This window comes from Magallana gigas, chromosome 1 (genome assembly GCF_963853765.1).
Source record: "Magallana gigas chromosome 1, xbMagGiga1.1, whole genome shotgun sequence".
NCBI classification, from domain to species: domain Eukaryota; kingdom Metazoa; phylum Mollusca; class Bivalvia; order Ostreida; family Ostreidae; genus Magallana; species Magallana gigas.
This window is the reverse complement of record NC_088853.1, coordinates 9,674,418-9,693,356: the sequence shown is the minus strand read 5'-3', so window position 1 is coordinate 9,693,356 and position 18,939 is coordinate 9,674,418. Positions and strand designations below refer to the sequence as shown.

The window sequence follows — 18,939 nt, the reverse complement described above, 5'->3', positions numbered from 1 at the left end:
TATTTTGCATTTAATAGGATACAAGACAAAGGCGGACATACATTGCCACCCAGGGTTACGACTTTTTAAAAATAATTTTTTTTACATATTTAATTTAATATTTCATCCCATGAAGGTTTACTACTTTTCATAATTATTATTATTATTAGAATGGTATTCTTATATTTGCAATATTTATGCTAATATTCTATCTTTAATCTTATTATCTTATTGATCTTTAAAAGGTCCAAAGCCAAAAACAATAGCAGATTTTTGGATAATGGTTTGGCAGGAGGAAGTGTGTAACATTGTCTGTTTGACCAACCTAACGGAGGGGACAAAGGTAAACACAGAACGTTTACATTTTCAAAGATGTCTATAATCCTTCTTACTTATATTGTTCCTGTTAAAATGAATACATCGACTAAAAAACTGCGTTTTGACATGTATATTAATATCCCCAAAACATACAATTAGTTGATAGTTTAAAAGTTATCAATATTTGTTACTGTTAAATACACTTAATGTCAAACTGATCGGCTAGTTTTTTTAGAAGTGGAAAACATGTGAATGTCAAAGGAATCACAACATGATGGTTTTTTTCGTTTAAGGGCCACTTTAATATAAAGATTCTTTAAAGATTTCAGATTTTAAGTTAAGCTTTTCATTAACTTTAATGAGATGAACATGATGATGTCTCTTTTTTTTATTCACATATAAGCATTAAGTAAATATTTTTCATTATGTTAGAATAAATGTGCCCAGTACTGGCCAGATATTAATGATAAACTACAAGGAGGGACCTTGACTGTCAGACATCTTGAAGAGAAAACCTACGCTGAGTACATCATCAGGCGATTCAAGATACACAACAAATCGGTAAAACACCAACAATTAAATATTGTATGAGCAATATAAGAAATATTGTGGAAATTGTTACAATAATAACAAAAACTAGAGCAAAGATCGTTGCAAAGCAACGAGTGGGTCTTCCGTTAATGTCGGAAGTAAAGCTGGAAGTTCCTGTAAGAAGCAGAGCTCTTTAACCCATAACAAGAGTAACGATAATAAAAAGATGAAAAAAATCGAATTATTCCTGGTACGACTAAACAAAATCCGAATGATTTTAAGTATGAATTAACAAAAACCTTTCTGATTTCAAGAACGACTTAACAAAAAAATCCGAATGTGTTCAAGTACGACTTAACAATTATTTTTGGTACGACTTAATTTTACTTTGAACATTACGCTATTTTCTTAACCAAGAACGTGGACTGAAAATTTCCGGAAAACTCAATTTTATTGTAATGCATCGTCAGATATTAAAACGGATTTCAGTTTAAAATTAAGCATAAAAAAGCTTCTTTGTTGCTTAATGATTAAGATCAAATTATTGGTGAGAAAAAAAGTTATTATAAAAAGACTTAATAGCCCTTCTGGCCCTTAATTTGAGGGGTCAGCCCCTTTTTCTTGATATCAAATAAAAGGTTTCGCTTATTTAAACATATTTTGTTCTACAAGTGTTCACAAATTGTAAAACGTTATCGAGATATCTAAACAACTGTGTTTTAGGGGCTGACCCTTTAACCACTTATCGGGGCCACTAACAACAATATTTTTGGTATCATTTTGTTAAGAACATTATTTTGAACAACTTTTGTTCTACATTGCTTTTCAAAATATTTCACCTTTTTCAGATATTAATGATCAAAGTTTTCAACTTCTGGCCCCATGAAACCCCTAATTACGTAACATATGACTTAGTTTGATACTGTATAGATAAACAGCTGTACAATGAGCATTTTTGCTTCTATAATTAATAACAAAATATTTTTCAGTAAAGAGTTATTATCAAAAGACTTAAGAGCCCCCTTGGCCCCTAATATGAGGGGCCAGCCCCTTTTTCTTGATATCAAATTAAAGGTCTTGCAAATATAAAGATATTTTGTTCAACAAGTGTTTAGGAATTGTTCACCTTACTCAAGATATCTGTATAAATGTGTTTTAGGGGCCGACCCTTTAACTCCTTACCGGGGCCATCAACAAAAAAAATTTAGCTTTCGTATTGTTGAAAACATTATTTTAAACAACTTTTGTTCTACAGTGCTATTCAAAATATTTCTCCCTTTTCTGATATGAATGATCAAAGTTTTGAGCTTCTGGTCCCTTGAAACCCCTAATTACGTAACATATGACTAAGGTATGGTACTGAATAGATAAACAGCTGTACAATTAACATTTTTGCTTCTATAATTAATAACGAAATATTGTTCAGTAAAGAGTCATTGTAAGAAGACTTTAGAGCCATCTTGGCCCCTGATTTGAGGGGCCAGCCCCTTTTTCTTGATATCAAATTAAAGGTCTTGCAAAATTAAACAACAAAATATTTATACATCAAAAGATATTACAGAAAATGTGCAAAAATTTCGTGAAAAAATGTGGTGCTAATTTTCAGGTTCAGCCGAGCTTCGAGGCCTTGAGCAATTTTCATAATTGGAAGCATGGGGGTACATCTACATACATTCATCTACAATCCCTGAAAATTTCAAGCTTCTATCTTGATTAGTTTTGGAGGAGATGCGTGGACAAAATGACCCTTAAAAATTTACAAAATCGTCAATATCTGAAACCGGAAGTGACGTCATCAATTAAAAATTTATTAATATGTAGCGCCGATCATGCTTTATCCGTCCCGGTAATTTTTGTGCGAATCGGTTGGATAGTTTTTGAGAAATAGCGCTCCAAAAAAGTCAGAAAAAGAAAAAAAAGAATAACTAGAGCAAAGCTCGTTGCAAAGCAACGAGTGGGTCTTCCGTTAATGACGGAAGTAAAGCTGGAAGTTCCTGTAAGAAGCAGATCTCATCAACCAATAACAAGATTAACGAAAATAAAAAGATGAAAAAAATCGAATTATTCCTGGTACGACTTAACAAAATCCAAATGATTTTAAGTACGACTTAACAAAAACCTTTCCGATTTCAAGAACGACTTAACAAAAAAAATCCGAATGTGATCAAGTACGACTTAACAATTATTTTTGGTACGAGTTTATTTTACTTTGAACATTACACTATTTTTTAAACCAAGGACGCGGAATCAAAGATTCCGGAAAAATGAATTTTTAAACCCCGATATCTCTGTAATGCATCGTCCGATTTTAAAACAAATTTCAGTGTTAGATTCAGCTTATTAAGCTCTACAAAATACGTATACTTTTTCTATTTGATCAGAAAATTTATTTTTTCGAAAAATTTGATTCACTTCCGGTTTCGACAGGAAGTGACGGATTTTTATTTCCAGCCTTATTGCACATGTAAATTGCCAAGTTCATAACCACGGAAAATTTCAAGACTCTATCTGAAAGCATTTTTGAGAAATGCCGCGGACAAAATGACTTTTTTAAAACTTTAAAAATGACGTAACGTTAAAACAGAAGTGACGTTGTTATGGAAACTTTAATATCATTGAGGAATTGTAATTGCACATAAAGTCTGAAAGTTTCATTGAAATTAGTTGAAAACTTTTTGAGTTATGAAGCCGAAAAGGAGTCAGAAAAAAAAGAAAAAAGAAAAAAACTAGAGCAAAGCTCGTTGCAAAGCAACGAGTGGGTCTTCCGATAATGTCAGAAGCAAGGCTGGAAGTTCCTGTAAGAAGCAGAGCTCTTAAACCAATAACAAGAGTAACTAAAATAAAAAGATGAAAACAATCGAATTATTCCTGATACAACTTAACAAAACCCGAATGATTTTAAGCACGATTAACAGAAACCTTTTTGATTTCAAGAACGACTTAACAAAAAAATCCGAATGTGTTTAAGTACGACTTAACAACTTAATTTTTGGTACGAGTTAATTTTACTATAAACATTACGCTATTTTTTAAACCAAAGACGCGGAAACTAAATTTCCGGAAAAATCAATTTTTAAACCTCGGTATCTCTGTAATGCATCGTCTGATTTTAAAACGGATTTCAGTTTTTAATTAAGTTTAATAAAAGCTGCTTTGTTGCTTTATAATAAGTATCAAATTATTGGTCAGAAAAGAGTTATCATAAAAAGACTTAATAGTCCTTGTACCCCCTCATTTGTGGGGCCAGCCCCTTTTTCTTGATATCATATTAAAGGTCTCGCTAATATAAACATATTATGTTCTACAAGTGTTCATAAATTGTAAACCGTTCTCGAGATATCTGTACAAATGTGTTTTAGGGGCCGACCCTTTAACCCCTTACCGGGGCCACTAACAACAAAAATTTTGGTTTAATATTGTTCAGAACATTATTTTGAACAACTTTTGTTCTACATTGCTTTTCAAAATATTTTTCCTTTTTCAAATATAAATGATCATAGTTTTGAGTTCTGGCCCCTTGAAACCCCTAATTACGTAATATATGACTTAGGTATGGTACTGTATAGATGAACAGCTGTACAATGAACATTTTTGCTTCTATAATTAATAACAAAATATTGTTCAGTAAAGAGTTATTGTAAAAAGACATTAGAGCTCTTTTGGCCCCTAATGTGAGAGGCCAGCCCCTTTTTCTTGATATCAAATAAAAGGTCTCGCTAATATAAACATATTTTGTTCAACAAGTGTTCAAGAATTATTAACTGTTCTTGAGATATCTGTACGAATGTGTTTTAGGGGCCGACCCTTTAACTCCTAAATGGGGTCATAAACAAAAACATTTAAGGTAGCATATTGACAAGAACACCATTTTAAGCAACTTTTGTTCTACATTGCTTTTCAAAATATTTTTCCTTTTTCAGATATTAATGATCAAAGTTTTGAACTTCTGGCCCCTTGAAACCCCTAATTACGTAACATATGACTTAAGTATGTTACTGTATAGATAAACAGCTGTACAATGAACATTTTTGCTTATATAATCAATAACAAATTATTGTTCAGTAAAGAGTTATTGTAAGAAGACTTTAGAGCCCCCTTGGCCCCTAATTTGAGGGGTCAGCCCCTTTTTCTTGATATCAAAGGAAAGCTCGTGAAAATTGAAACAACTTTTGCATTACATGTTTTAACAAATTATGTGCACATCGAAAGGCATTACAGAAAATGTGCAAAAATTTCGTGGAAAAATGTGGTGCCAATTTTCAGGTTCAGGCGAGATTCGAGGCCTTGAGCAATTTTCATTATTGGAAGCATGGGGGTACATCTACAGACATTCATCTACAATCCCTGAAAATTTGAAGCTTTTATCTTGATTAGTTTCGGAGGAGATGCGTGGACAAAATGACCCTTAAAAATTTTCAAATCGTCTATATCTGAAACCGGAAGTGACGTCATCGTGTTAAAATTTAATAATACGTAGCTACGATGATGTTCTATTACTCCTAAAAATTTCGTGCAAATCGGTTGGGTAGTTTTTGAGAAATAACGCTCCAAAAAAGTCAGAAAAAGAAAAAAAAGAATAATAAGAACTAGAGCAAAGCTCGTTGCAAAGCAACGAGTGGGTCTTCCGTTAACGTCGGAAGTAAAGCTGGAAGTTCCTGTAAGAAGCAGAGCTCTTAAACCAATAACAAGAGTAACGATAATAAAAAGATGAAAAAAATCGAATTATTCCTGGTACGATTTAACAAAATCCGAATGATTTTAAGGACGACTTTACAAAAACCTTTCTGATTTCAAGAACGACTTAACAAAAAAATCCGAATGTGTTCAAGTACGACTAAACAATTTTACTTTGAACATAACGCTATTTTCTTAACCAAGAACGTGGAATCAAAATTTCCGGAAAACTCAATTTTTAAATCCCAATACTATTGTAATGCATTGTCCGATTTTAAAACGGATTTCTGTTTTAAATTAAGCATAACAAAGGCCTCTTTGTTGCTTTATGATTAATATCAAATTATTGGTGAGAAAAGAGTTATTATAAAAAGACTTAATAGCCCTTTTGGCCCCTAATTTGAGGGGTCAGCCCCTTTTTCTTGATATCAAATAAAAGGTCTCGCTAATTCAAACATATTTTGCTCTATAAATGTTCACGAATGGTTAACCGTTATCGAGATATCTAAACAACTGTATTTTAGGGGCCGACCCTTTAACTCTTTACCGGGGCCACTAACAACAAAACTTATGGTATCATATTGTTCAGAACATTATTTTGAACAACTTTTGATCTACATAACTTTTAAAAATATGTCTCCTTTTTCAGATATTAATGATCAAATTTTTGAATTCCGGCCCCTTGAAACCCCTAATTACGTAACATATGACTTAGGTATGATACTGTATAGATAAACAGCTGTACAATGAGCATTTTTGCTTCTATAAATAATAACAAAATATTTTTCAGTAAAGAGTTATTATAAATAGACTTTAGAGCCCCCTTGGCCCCTGATATGAGGGGCCAGCCCCTTTTTTGATATCAAATTAAAGGTCTTGCAAATATAAACATATTTTGTTCAACAAGTGTTCACGAATTGTTAACCTTTCTCAAGATATCTGTATAAATGTGTTTTAGGGGCCGACCCTTAAACTCCTTACCGGGACCACCAACAACAACATTTTAGTTTCCGTATTGTTGAGAACATTATTTTAAACAACTTTTGTTCTACAGTGTTATTCAAAATATTTCTCCTTTTTCTGATATTAATGATCAATTTTTTCAACTTCTGGCCCCTTGAAACCCCTAATTACGTAACATATGACTAAGGTATTGTACTGAATAGATAAACAGCTGTACAGTGAACATTTTTGCTTCTATAATTAATAACAAAATATTGTTCAGTAAAAAGTTATTGTAAGAAGACTTTAGAGCCATCTTGGCCCCTAATTTGAGGGACCAGCCCCTTTTTCTTGATATCAAATTAAAGGTCTTGCAAAATTAAACAACTTTTGCATTACATGTGTTAACAAAATATTTATACATCAAAAGATATTACAGAAAATGTGCGAAAATTTCGTGAAAAAATTTGGTGCTAATTTTCAGGTTCAGGCGAGCTTCGAGGCCTTGAGCAATTTTCATAATTGAAATCAGGGAGGTACATCTACAGACATTCATCTACAATCCCTGAAAATTTCAAGCTTCTATCTCGATTAGTTATGGAGGAGATGCGTGGACAAAATGACCCTTAAAAATTTATAAAATCGTCAATATCTGAAACCGGAAGTGACGTCAACAAATTTTTTTACTAAAAACATTTATCCCCTCCGATGTCCTATAAGTCTGGAAAATTTCGTGCAAATCGGGCGATTAGTTTTTGAGAAATAAAGCTTTAAAGAAGGCAGAAAAAGAATGTTAACAATAATAATAATAGAAAGAAACAGTAGAAAAACAAGAGGGTCTTCCGTTGGAAACGGAAGACCCTAATAAAGAAAAAGAAACCGTAGAATAACAAGAGGGTCTTCCGTTGGAAACGGAAGACCCTAATAAAGAAAAAGAAACCGTAGAATAACAAGAGGGTCTTCCGTTGGAAACGGAAGACCCTAATAACAATGATAATTATACAGGATAACATTTTTAGAGCTGCTTGGATGTCTAAAATATTTATCAGTCAATATAATGTTAATAGTAACACTCAATGACTGATATCGAAATAATTTGTACAATACATTGAATTTGATTAAAACTAGAACTAGGTTTTTACGTCAAACTAAGTAATAAATCGACACGAATAAAGAACAACCACACTATACAACTGTTTGCTAGTAGAACAGATACAGAAATCTGTGATATATGATTGTGCAATACAATGCTTAACGTTTTCAAAAGAAATTTTTGTTAATGAAGAAACATAGCAAGATTCTAGTTGTGTTAGTAAAGATTTAGAAAAAGAAATATATGAAAAAATGTAGTTTTTCTGAAGAAAAACTTATATAGGAATAGTAATAAATTGTTATTCGAACAGAATTTACCGTACATCTGTTGTTTTGTTTTTAAATAATAGTTCATAGGTATTATGTGCTCGTGATGGAAGGAAAATTCCATCTTTGTTCTGTACAGAAAAAGTAAATAAAGTATTTCATGAGTATATACTGTAAATGAAAAATATGATTTTGACAAAATATTCCAATAGTTTACAGTTTTCAAGGTGTAAGTTACATTGTACATAGATCGTCAAAATGAGTTACTGAAATAAATGGTGCTTATATTCGATCTTTTTTTAATGAAATGTACACACAATATGGAATAATATACTTACTTTGTCTGAAAGTCGAGTCCATCCCGTGTTTCTAATCCACACTACACGCGGTGATAAACATGAATATCTTACCCTATGAATACCTATTTCGACCAGTAGCGTTCCCTGTCATCTTAACACTGATATTGTCTGCTATACATGCATACATTTTGCAAATTTGTAGATGTGATGACATATGTTAGAAACTCTAAGCACACGCCCTTAAATAAATTCGGTGATATGAAAATTTGGATTAGTATTTTAATTGAAAAAAAAATATATGCACACTATAACGCCCCTTATGTCTTAAAGCACCAATCAAATGAGACTTTGTAGGAAAACGTGCTTTAAGAAATCATAGATCTTGCTTTATCAAATTGGGAAAGCATGAATCAAATTTAATAAATACTTATTTCGAGATTTATGGGTTTTTTCTTCTCAAAATGTGTATATGTGTATAGAAACTACAAACATCTGTTTCTGTTATTTATGTAGAATCTGTTTTAGTAAAATATTGACTTAAATTGTCATTTAATCATAGATTGGATATTTCAAATGTATATCATTTTGTAACTGTAACAGTTTTGACTAAAAAGAAACAAATATCAATATTTCTAAACATGTTGGCACAGCTGAATAAATATGGTATCACACTATTTCAAATAATAGTATGTAAAATGATCAACTAATGTTTTCTTGAATGGTTTTTTAAAACAATATTTTCGTAAAAACATTAATTTAGCTAACTGAATCATTCTTTCTATTGCTAGATATTTGTTCAACCAAACATATCATGTACGTCATCTTTTTTTTGATCATTATTTTTGCTATTTTTGCTATTTTACTACTATCATTTTACTTTTTAGTTCTAATTTCATTATACTACTTTTGGTACGAATTTCATTAATGTAAGTAAGTAAATGCTTATTATAGTGACACTGTGCATATATCACTTTCTTATAGAAAGTATGTGTCGAAAAAAAGTAATTTGCACACGGCCCCTGCGATCTACAAGTCATTTTAATGAATTGATTACAAAGGCCTGTCATGGTCAAAAATCCTATTTAACAAAGCGAGTTTAAGTTCTGATTTTTTTCACATTTATTTGTATCTAGAAATTTGTTTGCATTTTCAAAGCCAATTTTTTAAAATTCAATTATAATTTTACAAAACACATGTTCTTATGCTAAAAAAAAAATATGTGTTTTTGTCGAAAATGGACATCCATAATTGTTGATGCATATTCGAACACACTTTAACAAAAGTTTAACACATTCAAATAAAGATGAAAAACAATATTTGCTAATTTATATTTTCATGTAAAACGATGCGGAAACGGAAACATCGAAAAAATAAGATTTCTTTTTCAGAGATACCACTGATACTTCGATATTTCCTTACGGGATGGACTTTCAAGTTTCAAGTTTCTTAAAGTGAAAGAACAGGTCCTCTTTAAATAGTTGAGATAATTTGGAATAAGTGAAAATAGTGTGGTGTAGTTTAAACATATTCTCCTCAACAAACAAATAACATGTGATATCTAAACTTTATCACTTGCTTTCAGTTGAAAAGGTAAATATGAGTTCAAATATTGACCCTATTTTTGAAATAGACAAAAGAAGAAAACGACACTTACAGTTCTAATCAAACCAAATCAAACATCAGAGTAAACCCGAACTTAACCGGGTTTCGGGGTTTAATCGGGGTTTACTCTTGGTCTGCTTATTCAAAATTTGCCTTCTCTTGGCGTGAACTTTAGCTTTACTCAGGGTTTACATTGGGTTTACTCAAGGTTTGCTTTTAGGGTCCACCGTACGCACTAAAGTGTGAATCACACTTTTTGTTTATCGTATTATCTCACTGCGTGTGATATCTGCACATTGTATAGTCTAAATACACAAGTACCGTCCACTGTCATGGATAAACTTCTGCTCGGGGTTTACTCTGTGGGTCACTTATATGTTTACTTTGGGTTTACTCTGCTTTCACTATAGTAAACCCGGAGTACACCGGGTGTAAACCCAAAAAGTAAAACCATGATTAGTTGAGATTTACTTACTGTTATGTTGGACCTGATTGACACTGTACATATTTTTTTTATGAAGAACTAAAAGGCTATAATTTGTGGAAATGTTGAACAAAAAGCTAATATTATTATTTTTGTATATCTTCTCGAAAATTGCAATGCCACACCATGTTATGATTACCTATGCAATAATTCCAGATGATTAGTGAAGATTCCAGATTGTGACTTTTGGACATGAACCCCAGGAAGATGTTCAATAAATATATAGTAGTGTATTATAGAATTATATGAGTTGTATCCCCTAAAAACTTAAATTGGGTCTAAGGAGAGTTTGAAAATCAGTATAGAAGAGTGTGGATAGAATCTTATTATTATTATTTTTTAAATATTTTAATTTAGAACTCTAAATTGCTACAATATGCAATATCATTCTATAAGTTATTTCATCCCGATTTTTTGTTGTTGTTACAATGACAACTAAATAACATTCACATAAATAGAGTAAGCTTCTTTGAAAAGACGTATGGCCGATGATACGGTGAGCTGTGTGATCCTTTGATCTTGTTACTGATTATTGTCACAATTTTTAAGTAGAAAACGACTGTTGACTTTAAAATCTTAACCCCTTTTAGTATTTTCTATCAGATTTAAAATTAAAAAAAAAATATGTATAGTTTTATACAGAACAGGTTTTGTATCTTACGCCCCTATAGCTACATTCGCTACGTTTGTGTTTAAAATGACACGAAGGAGGTCCAACAAAACACCAAAATGTTGCGTACTCTTTTCCTTATGGCATAATGCGAAAGAAAAAAGGTTGTTTGTGATAAGTAGATCATTGCCGACTGTTATTGCCAATGATCTATTCACCTTGATGAAATACGTATGTTTTTGATTTTACAGAAAATCATTTCATACATGGCATATTTGATATCTTTATTTCCAAATTTTATCCGCATCTGTTGTAGACCAGAACAGACCGTCAGGTGACGATGTTCCACTACACCACGTGGTCAGACCACGGAGTGGCCGACCCCCTCAGTCTGGTCGTGTTTCATCGTCACGTGATCAGAGCCACCGCGAACTCGGCTGGAAAGTACACAGTGGTACACTGCAGGTAAAAGTGTAGAAAATAAGAGAGATTAAATATGCTCTTGTTTAAAAAGGACAATATAGCAAAATACTTTTAAATAAATACATTACAATGAATCAATTTAAAAGTATGGCATTAAAAAAATACACCCCCCCCCCCCCAAAAAAAAAAATAAAGTTGCAATGTTTCAAATATAACATGGCATTGGAATGAAAAACATACAGATGAAGTAATGATATTCATCATGATTACAAAAACGCATTGATCTAAAAACAACCACATTTGAACCATGTAATTTGGATTTGTAGTGCGGGAGTTGGTAGAACTGGGACGTACATTGCGTTGGACGCCCTCTACCGGGAAGGGAAGACAACTGGTAAAATCAATGTCCCGATGTACGTCAGGACAATGAGGAAGGACCGGATGAACATGATACAGGGAGATGTAGGATCTTTCATAGCTACAACTAATTCAAAAAGTCAAAAAAATATTTACAATTTTTTATAAATCTGATAAAGAAATGTAAAATGGAAAACATTTATATCCGTTTTTGTTTTTATAATAGTCAACGTTTATTTGTAAGGATCATGAAACATTATACTCGAAAAATAACTATTCAACAAATCTTTGTTTTATCCTTAATCAAGATATTCTTATAAATTCATCATGGTCGCCTGTTTATTTTGAAAATTTAAATTATTATTTATCTTAAGTGGTTTTCAACCTTTTGCACAGTAATAGAAAAACGCGCATGAAAGAATTCAGTTTTTAAGAAATAATTCAATATCAATATATAGTACAATAAGTACATATTTTCCAGAAATTTATGATCTTAAAATTTATTAATACACACATAGTTACGCTCGGAAGAAAAATGATATCTAAAAGTTGGGTATAATTCCTTCCTTGTCGCCTCCTACTGAATAGCCGTATTGAAAAAAAAGTTTTTAGCACAGTTTAAATGTGTTTACTTTGCTCTTTTAGCGGAAGAAACGATGATTTGTTATATAAAATTTCCTTATAAATGATGTCCTTATTGACAAGATATTGATCATTTGTTCTCAAAATGTATAAAATACTTCCTATTGTTAACAATACAAATACACATTATGTAAGAGGCATGTTGTTTACGCGGTATTAATTGGGTGATAGAACAAACATAATAAATCCTGTATGAAATCAAGGAAGTTACCTTTGCTTTCATAAAGGAAAACCCAAAATATTTATCATTAAAAGCTTCCTCTCACATTTGTCTTATGAATAATTATATTATTTCCTCCAGTGACCTATCTGATATTGAATCACTTGAAACGCAGTTTTTCAGATGACAAATGTATCTCGTACAGCGAATGAAAAAGTGTTAGTCGGAATCTTATAAATGATGTCATTTTTGTTCTAGATCAAATCAGCAAATCTTTTTTTGGCAAAATAACATTTTGTTTATTCAATTTGATTAATAAGCTGTTGTTTTTCGTTATTGATTAGAATGTTATTTCATAATTAAAAGCATATTGATTTTTTAATTTACAATTTAACGAACAACTTATATTTATCTAACCAAAACATACTTTTAGGACCAGTACAAATTGCTTTACATCGCACTGAAGGACGCATTTTACGGCCAAAAAAAATGTTTGGAATCAGAGAAGTTTTTAGGAGAATACCAAAAACAGACTTGTTATACAAATTGTGGAGACATTTCACAGAAGAAATCCTTGTCTTCTGAACTTGAGGTTAATCTAAATTGTGATTTATATTGACAACAAATAATCTTTCCCAAAAATATAACTTTATTATTGAATAAACAATTCATATTTGAAACATATATTTTATCATTGCAGTTATTGATTTGAAAAAAAATGCAATCCGTTGCTTCTTGAATATCCATTTCTCTCTTGATATTAAGAAATAATTGTAGGAGTTACTGTCCTTGAGAAAGGAGTATACACAGCAAGATTACATATCTGGTCGGGCTCAGATATCAGCTAACTACACAGAAAGCGTACTTCCTGGTAACATGATATTGTTTGTAAACGTTGTATTTATTTCATTGAAGATTGAAAGCTTAAAGATTTTGTCTATCTGATACACTGAATCGTTTTTGTCTTTAAAATAATAATTCACATAACAATAGATTAATGTTTATTTAATAATACAATCTATCCTATGTTGTTGCAGTTGAGGAGTTCATGTGTCATCTGTACTATATGAAGGGCTATAACACTTACTACAATGCTGTACTTATTCAGGTTAATAAAAGCACATAAATATATTTACTGTGCAAATCGTACCCTCTGTTTATGCGTAAGGGTATTATTGGTTAACAGCAGTCACATAAAGACCATGTACATTCCATACACACTCAGTACAAAATATTCTTGTCATTAAACACTATTTTATAGCTTTTATGGCGTAATATTTTGCACTTAATTTAGAATTTCAAGGATTAGTATAAAACGTTGCCTAATATGGTAGATATTGTCATACCTAACTTCTTTGTCACTTACACTTCATTATTCTATGTATATCTTCTTTAGTCATATCTGGAGAAGGAATCCCTGATCAGCGCCCAGTATCCTCTTTCAGACACCACTGAGGACTTTCTCAGACTGATCAAGGACTTTGACGCACGTGTTGTCGTCTTCCTGTGTCCACTCAAGGACATTGAATCGGTATGGACGAAATATTTCATCAATCTATTTATCTACCTGTCTGTCTGGTTGTGATGTCTTTCTCTTTCTAATAATGGACTCTATGTGTATTCTTATTTCCAATTTTTTGACAGACATCCAAATGGTTTCCACCAGAAAATCAACACAAATTCGACGGGATCTTCTACGTCAAGAATATGTCATCAAAAAGGAACAATAACGTCAAAATGACCAGACTCAACATACAACCGACGGTTTCATTTTCCTTTATTTCAATTCAAATAAAATTCAAACCAACACATTACGCCGTAATGCTAAGTAACTATTTTTAGTGCAGTTATTGAGTTATGGATCTTTGCATTCTTAGCTGCAAAAATGCAATGCCTTTTGTTGAAACTGTAAAAGTAAAAGAATATTATATTTAACACTTCACCTATCTAATCAGAGGAATGTTCAACTCTTGTCAAAACAGACCGTCTTGACCCATCAACGGCAATTAGAATGTTCCAGACGTCTAAATGAATTCACAATTTTTTTTACTCAGTATTTATTTTTGAAAATACATTTGGATTCAAGCCCATAAAGTATTTTACATTAAAACAGTAATGATTATAAAAAATAGAGATTTAAACTTTAATAAGATTTTCGAAACAAATAACACTTCTATTTATTCTCAATTGTACATTTCTAATTTTAAGGGCTTCAATGAAATGGATATCACTCTTCTGGAATGCCCGACTTGGGGTGAGAGATTGAAAAAGGGGGACAAAAGAGTACTTTTGGATGTAGTTAAGGCAGTAAAGACTGAAAAGTCTGACCAAAAGGGCCGAGTCCTCGTTCTGTCAAGGTAACGTAAACAATATCACACCAGTCTTCATTCTTTCTTTCTGTATCTACCTGTATTCAGTGAATACCCATTGTTTTCAAGAAATGATTAATAATAAGTACACTTTTGTATCATGCAAAATAATTGATAAATATAACAATACGTTTAAAATAATAATTGTTACAAAGACACGCGTATCAGTTTGATTTCTAATAAATGAGGAAATTTTTTTTTAATTTTGACCTTCCGCTATAAAATAAAATGTCCTTCAATATTATTTTGTTCAATCATTTACTGTAAAATAACAGTCGTTTACAGCGATTCAAGATGATTTTTATATTTTGAAAGTAGTGAAATTGTTCATATTTTTGCAAAAAGTGCAAAGTGTCACATTTAAGAAAAAAATATGTCCATTTCGTTGGCACAGTTTGGCTATAAAAGGGACAAAGAGATCCACTGCACTAACAATGGATTGTTTTTTTTTAATACTAGTTCTTGTAAAGACTCTGACTATGAAAATAACATTGTATCAGGAATATTGTAAAAACGTTTAATGACCAATTTTGTAAGATGAAATAGAACTGCAATTGAAACGGCATTCACAATCACAAAATGTCTCGAACTATCTATTACACTTTGCCCAAAAAAAATCATATTTACAGAAACAAATGTATTCAAAACTTAAAAAGTGTACAGAATACATTCACATTTTTTATGTGAGAGAAATGTGGAAACTTTCTCTTTTTATATTTCATGCTTATAATGTGTTTCTAGAGATGGAGCTACACGCTGTGGTCCATTCTGTGTTGTATACAACGTGTTGGAACAGATCTCCATGGACAGAGAGGTGGACATCTTTACAGCTGTACGTCAGATCCAGATACGTAGACCGGAGTGTGTCTCCACTGTGGTGTGTACAATGTGTCATGACAACTGTAAACTAAGGGCCATGGGCCATGCCAAATATTAATTTAATTTTGCTAGTTTAACCCTTTACCGAAAATTATGTTGGAATTGTTCAGTGAACATGAGCTTACAACCAGTGTTGTTTTGTTAACTGCACATTAAGACTGTCGTTGAATGAATTGGATCGCAATAAATTGATTTCGTTTGTTACGTAAATATCACTGATAAATTATTGATACCATTCTTTTGCTTCTTTAGGAGGAGTACCAACTTTGCCACGACGCCATAGCGGAATTTCTCCTCAATGACTGCGTTTATGGAAACTGTTAAGTAGACATTGTAAAACCCTACAACAAACACTGGAGAATTCCTATAGAGTATATGTGTAACTGTAACAATCTTGTTCAATTTCTGTTTTTGTGGTTTTGTGCTGATATAACGATTGTTTTGAGCTTGAATTTGTATGAATATGATTGTTTAAAGAGTAAACTTGTTAACAGATTCTAACCGTTTTGAATTTTAACTGATATGTTGATTTAAGGAATCTATAAGTGTTTTAATAGCAATATTTTACTAAACAATGTTTTCTTTGTTTTACAACCTGTTTGATAAAATTAACCATGTTTCCATGTTTAAGGAATGAATATTATTCTATTTTTTTAAAGCACATTCTCTTATTACTAATATATGGTTTTCAAAGTTATGACAACTATTCTACGTACGCAAATCAATTCTAAGAATGTAAAAAAAAAGTTTTAGGTCTTTATCGAAGCCCTATTTGAATTTTAATTTGTTTAGTTTGCATTCAAATATAAGTTATTTTTTTAGGTTTATATCGTTTGTTATAAGTATAAATTATATTCAGGTTCCACTGTCTGGCATAATGACTTTAATGTGATTTTAATTGTATTGTTCAATTTGAATACTTTAGTGTCCATGTACTATTGAGATTTGTTTTTTAGTGAACATAATTGTTTTCGGAAGTGTCATATTTCCTCTAATATACATGTACAATTTAAAGCACAATGTTGATTGTGTGGTGTTTATTGTTTAACTTTAAAGTTCGTTGATTTAATCATATTAAGCCTATAAAACTGTTATAATACTAGAATTTTAACTATTTTAAGCTTTAAATGTTATTTTTAACAATAAACTATGCTTATGATAAGTTTGTTATCCTTTGATATACTATATTGTAGGTATTGTTTATTTACCTACACGATAAGTTTTTTTTATCAATATTTTTTTCTCATTGGAATATTAGATTTAAAAAAGTACAATACAAACACCTGGTGAACACCCTTTTCATTAGATAATTGTTTGACAATATGTACCTGTTTCGGGAATATACTAAAATTACGGAAAATGAATAATGAGCAAAACATGGCTAACGGTGTTTTATTCTGCAAAAAAAGTAGTTTGTCAACTTAATATGTTATCAAAACATATATTCTTAATAGAATTCCAACTGAGCTTGAACTACCAGCTTAGCGTAGTATTCATTTTTCAACCAATCTTTGAGTAAGGGTGACGGGAAAGAACACACTCATTATAAAACCATACATCTGATACTTTAAGGAGTATTATTGGAATCAATTTTTTTTTTATAATTTATTTCTTTTTCAAGGAACAAACATACAGAAAAGACATTCAGTCACACACACACATACACACCCACACTTATGAAAAAACACCTAAATGTATTATTTAGTGGTTACTTGCCTACATGAAAAGAAAAAAGAAAAGTGACAAAACAGAAATAGAAAAAATAGTCATAATGAAAATAGATTAGATGTCAGCACCAAAGATACCTTTCCAACTATCCCATAATTTTTCAAAATGTTGTAATTTACAAGTGTGTATTGCAGCATATCTGTCAGTATTGTATTTTAGTTTTAAATGACAAAGAAAACCAATTAAGCATGGAATCTTATTTGACATAAGACAACATAATATATATTGTTTCACATAAACAATTATAAAATTAATGACTTTGTTATGAAACGACAATGGAAGTTGGCCAAGTATAATATTAGACATATTAAATCCGACTCTTTCAGAGGTCTTTCTGTAAATGTATAAACTAAGTTCACTCCACAGGGTATGTATTTTCTCACAAGAAATAAAAACATGTATAATAGTTTCAACATTACTTTTACAGAACCCACATCTGTCAGTAGTTTTGACATTATTTTTTTTAAGGTAGAAGCCAACTGGAAGAAGCCATTGTACAGAAGAATCTTTGGAAGTATTAAAACAAATCTTAAAAATGTCACATACAGTAAGATCTTCAACATTATAATCCGTTAGATCTGTTTTTCATTTGGTTACAGCAATTGGAACAACTACATTTTTGTACACTTTTCATGGGGTATAATTGTTTGGAAAATAATGGTATACGTCGATTAGGATTTCTTTTAACAGAAGTCCTGTCAATATTAGCCATTTTGAAGAACTTAAAAATTGCTGTTTTTACACTATTTTATTGCATTGTACATATACCCTTGAGACTGTATATACATTTAAATTCCTCAATATCTAAATAATTACAATTTTCATCATAAAAATCTTGTATAACCTGTGTTTCTGTCAAATAATGGGCTGGTAAGTGGTTACTTGCTTAATTCTGAGTCATTCTGTATTATGTTATTTTGCACTGTTTTTTATTTCATTACTTTCCACGATGCCACAGTCAGATAATATTACAATAGCTATGGTGAACTGTCAGGGGCTTGCAACTCTAAATAAACGTAACGATGTCATTAATTACTACAAACAAAAACAATACTCGATAATTTGTCTTCAAGATACGCATTTTATACCTGAGCATGAACCATTCATTGAATCTCAGTGGGGATATAAATGTTTCTTTAACTCATACATGTCAAATTCAAGAGGTGTTTGTATACTTCTTAAGAACAACTTTGAATTCAAAGTCCTCAGAGAAAAAAAGACACAGATGGTAACTTACTTGCATTGGATCTAATCATTGAAGAAAACAAGGTAACACTTATAAATATATATGGGCCTCATATGGACACCCCTAGTTTTTATGAAAATATTAGGGATATTTTCTAGATTTTGATAATGATTATTTTATACTATGTGGTGATTTTAATCTAACTCTAAATCCTTCTCTTGATACTTTTAATTACACAAGAGTAAATAACCCTAAGGCTCGTAGTAAAGTTTTAGAAATTATGGAAGATTTGCAACTTATCGATTATTATAGAGTTCTGAATCCAGATAAAAATGTCTACACTTGGCGCAAGAAAAATCCATTGAAACAAGGCCGTCTTGATATTTTTCTTATTTCT

General features: G+C 31.2%; 1 protein-coding gene across 1 annotated transcript; it reads left to right on the top strand.

Moving 5' to 3' along the window:
• Window positions 1-21: 21 nt before the first annotated feature.
• Window positions 22-17,053, top strand: LOC117688107 (receptor-type tyrosine-protein phosphatase alpha-like). Its single transcript, XM_066082448.1, has 13 exons — window positions 22-54; window positions 225-322; window positions 730-858; window positions 11,115-11,263; window positions 11,548-11,683; window positions 12,814-12,972; window positions 13,158-13,251; window positions 13,418-13,488; window positions 13,777-13,911; window positions 14,025-14,144; window positions 14,589-14,737; window positions 15,491-15,626; window positions 15,881-17,053. Exons 2-13 carry the CDS (start codon window positions 260-262, stop codon window positions 15,950-15,952), a joined length of 1,413 nt encoding a protein of 470 aa, XP_065938520.1. The 5' UTR covers window positions 22-54; window positions 225-259; the 3' UTR covers window positions 15,953-17,053.
• The last annotated feature ends 1,886 nt before the right edge of the window (window positions 17,054-18,939 follow it).

What these genes read in the sequence shown, in the direction of transcription:
- LOC117688107 (XM_066082448.1), top strand. Translation starts at nt 260, where the DNA reads ATGGTTTGGCAGGAGGAAGTGTGTAACATTGTCTGTTTGACCAACCTA. An exon ending in TCAAGATACACAACAAATCG is followed by an intron (nt 859 to 11,114) that starts GTAAAACACCAA and finishes CATCTGTTGTAG; the next exon opens with ACCAGAACAGACCGTCAGGT. An exon ending in CGGAGTGTGTCTCCACTGTG is followed by an intron (nt 15,627 to 15,880) that starts GTGTGTACAATG and finishes TTGCTTCTTTAG; the next exon opens with GAGGAGTACCAACTTTGCCA.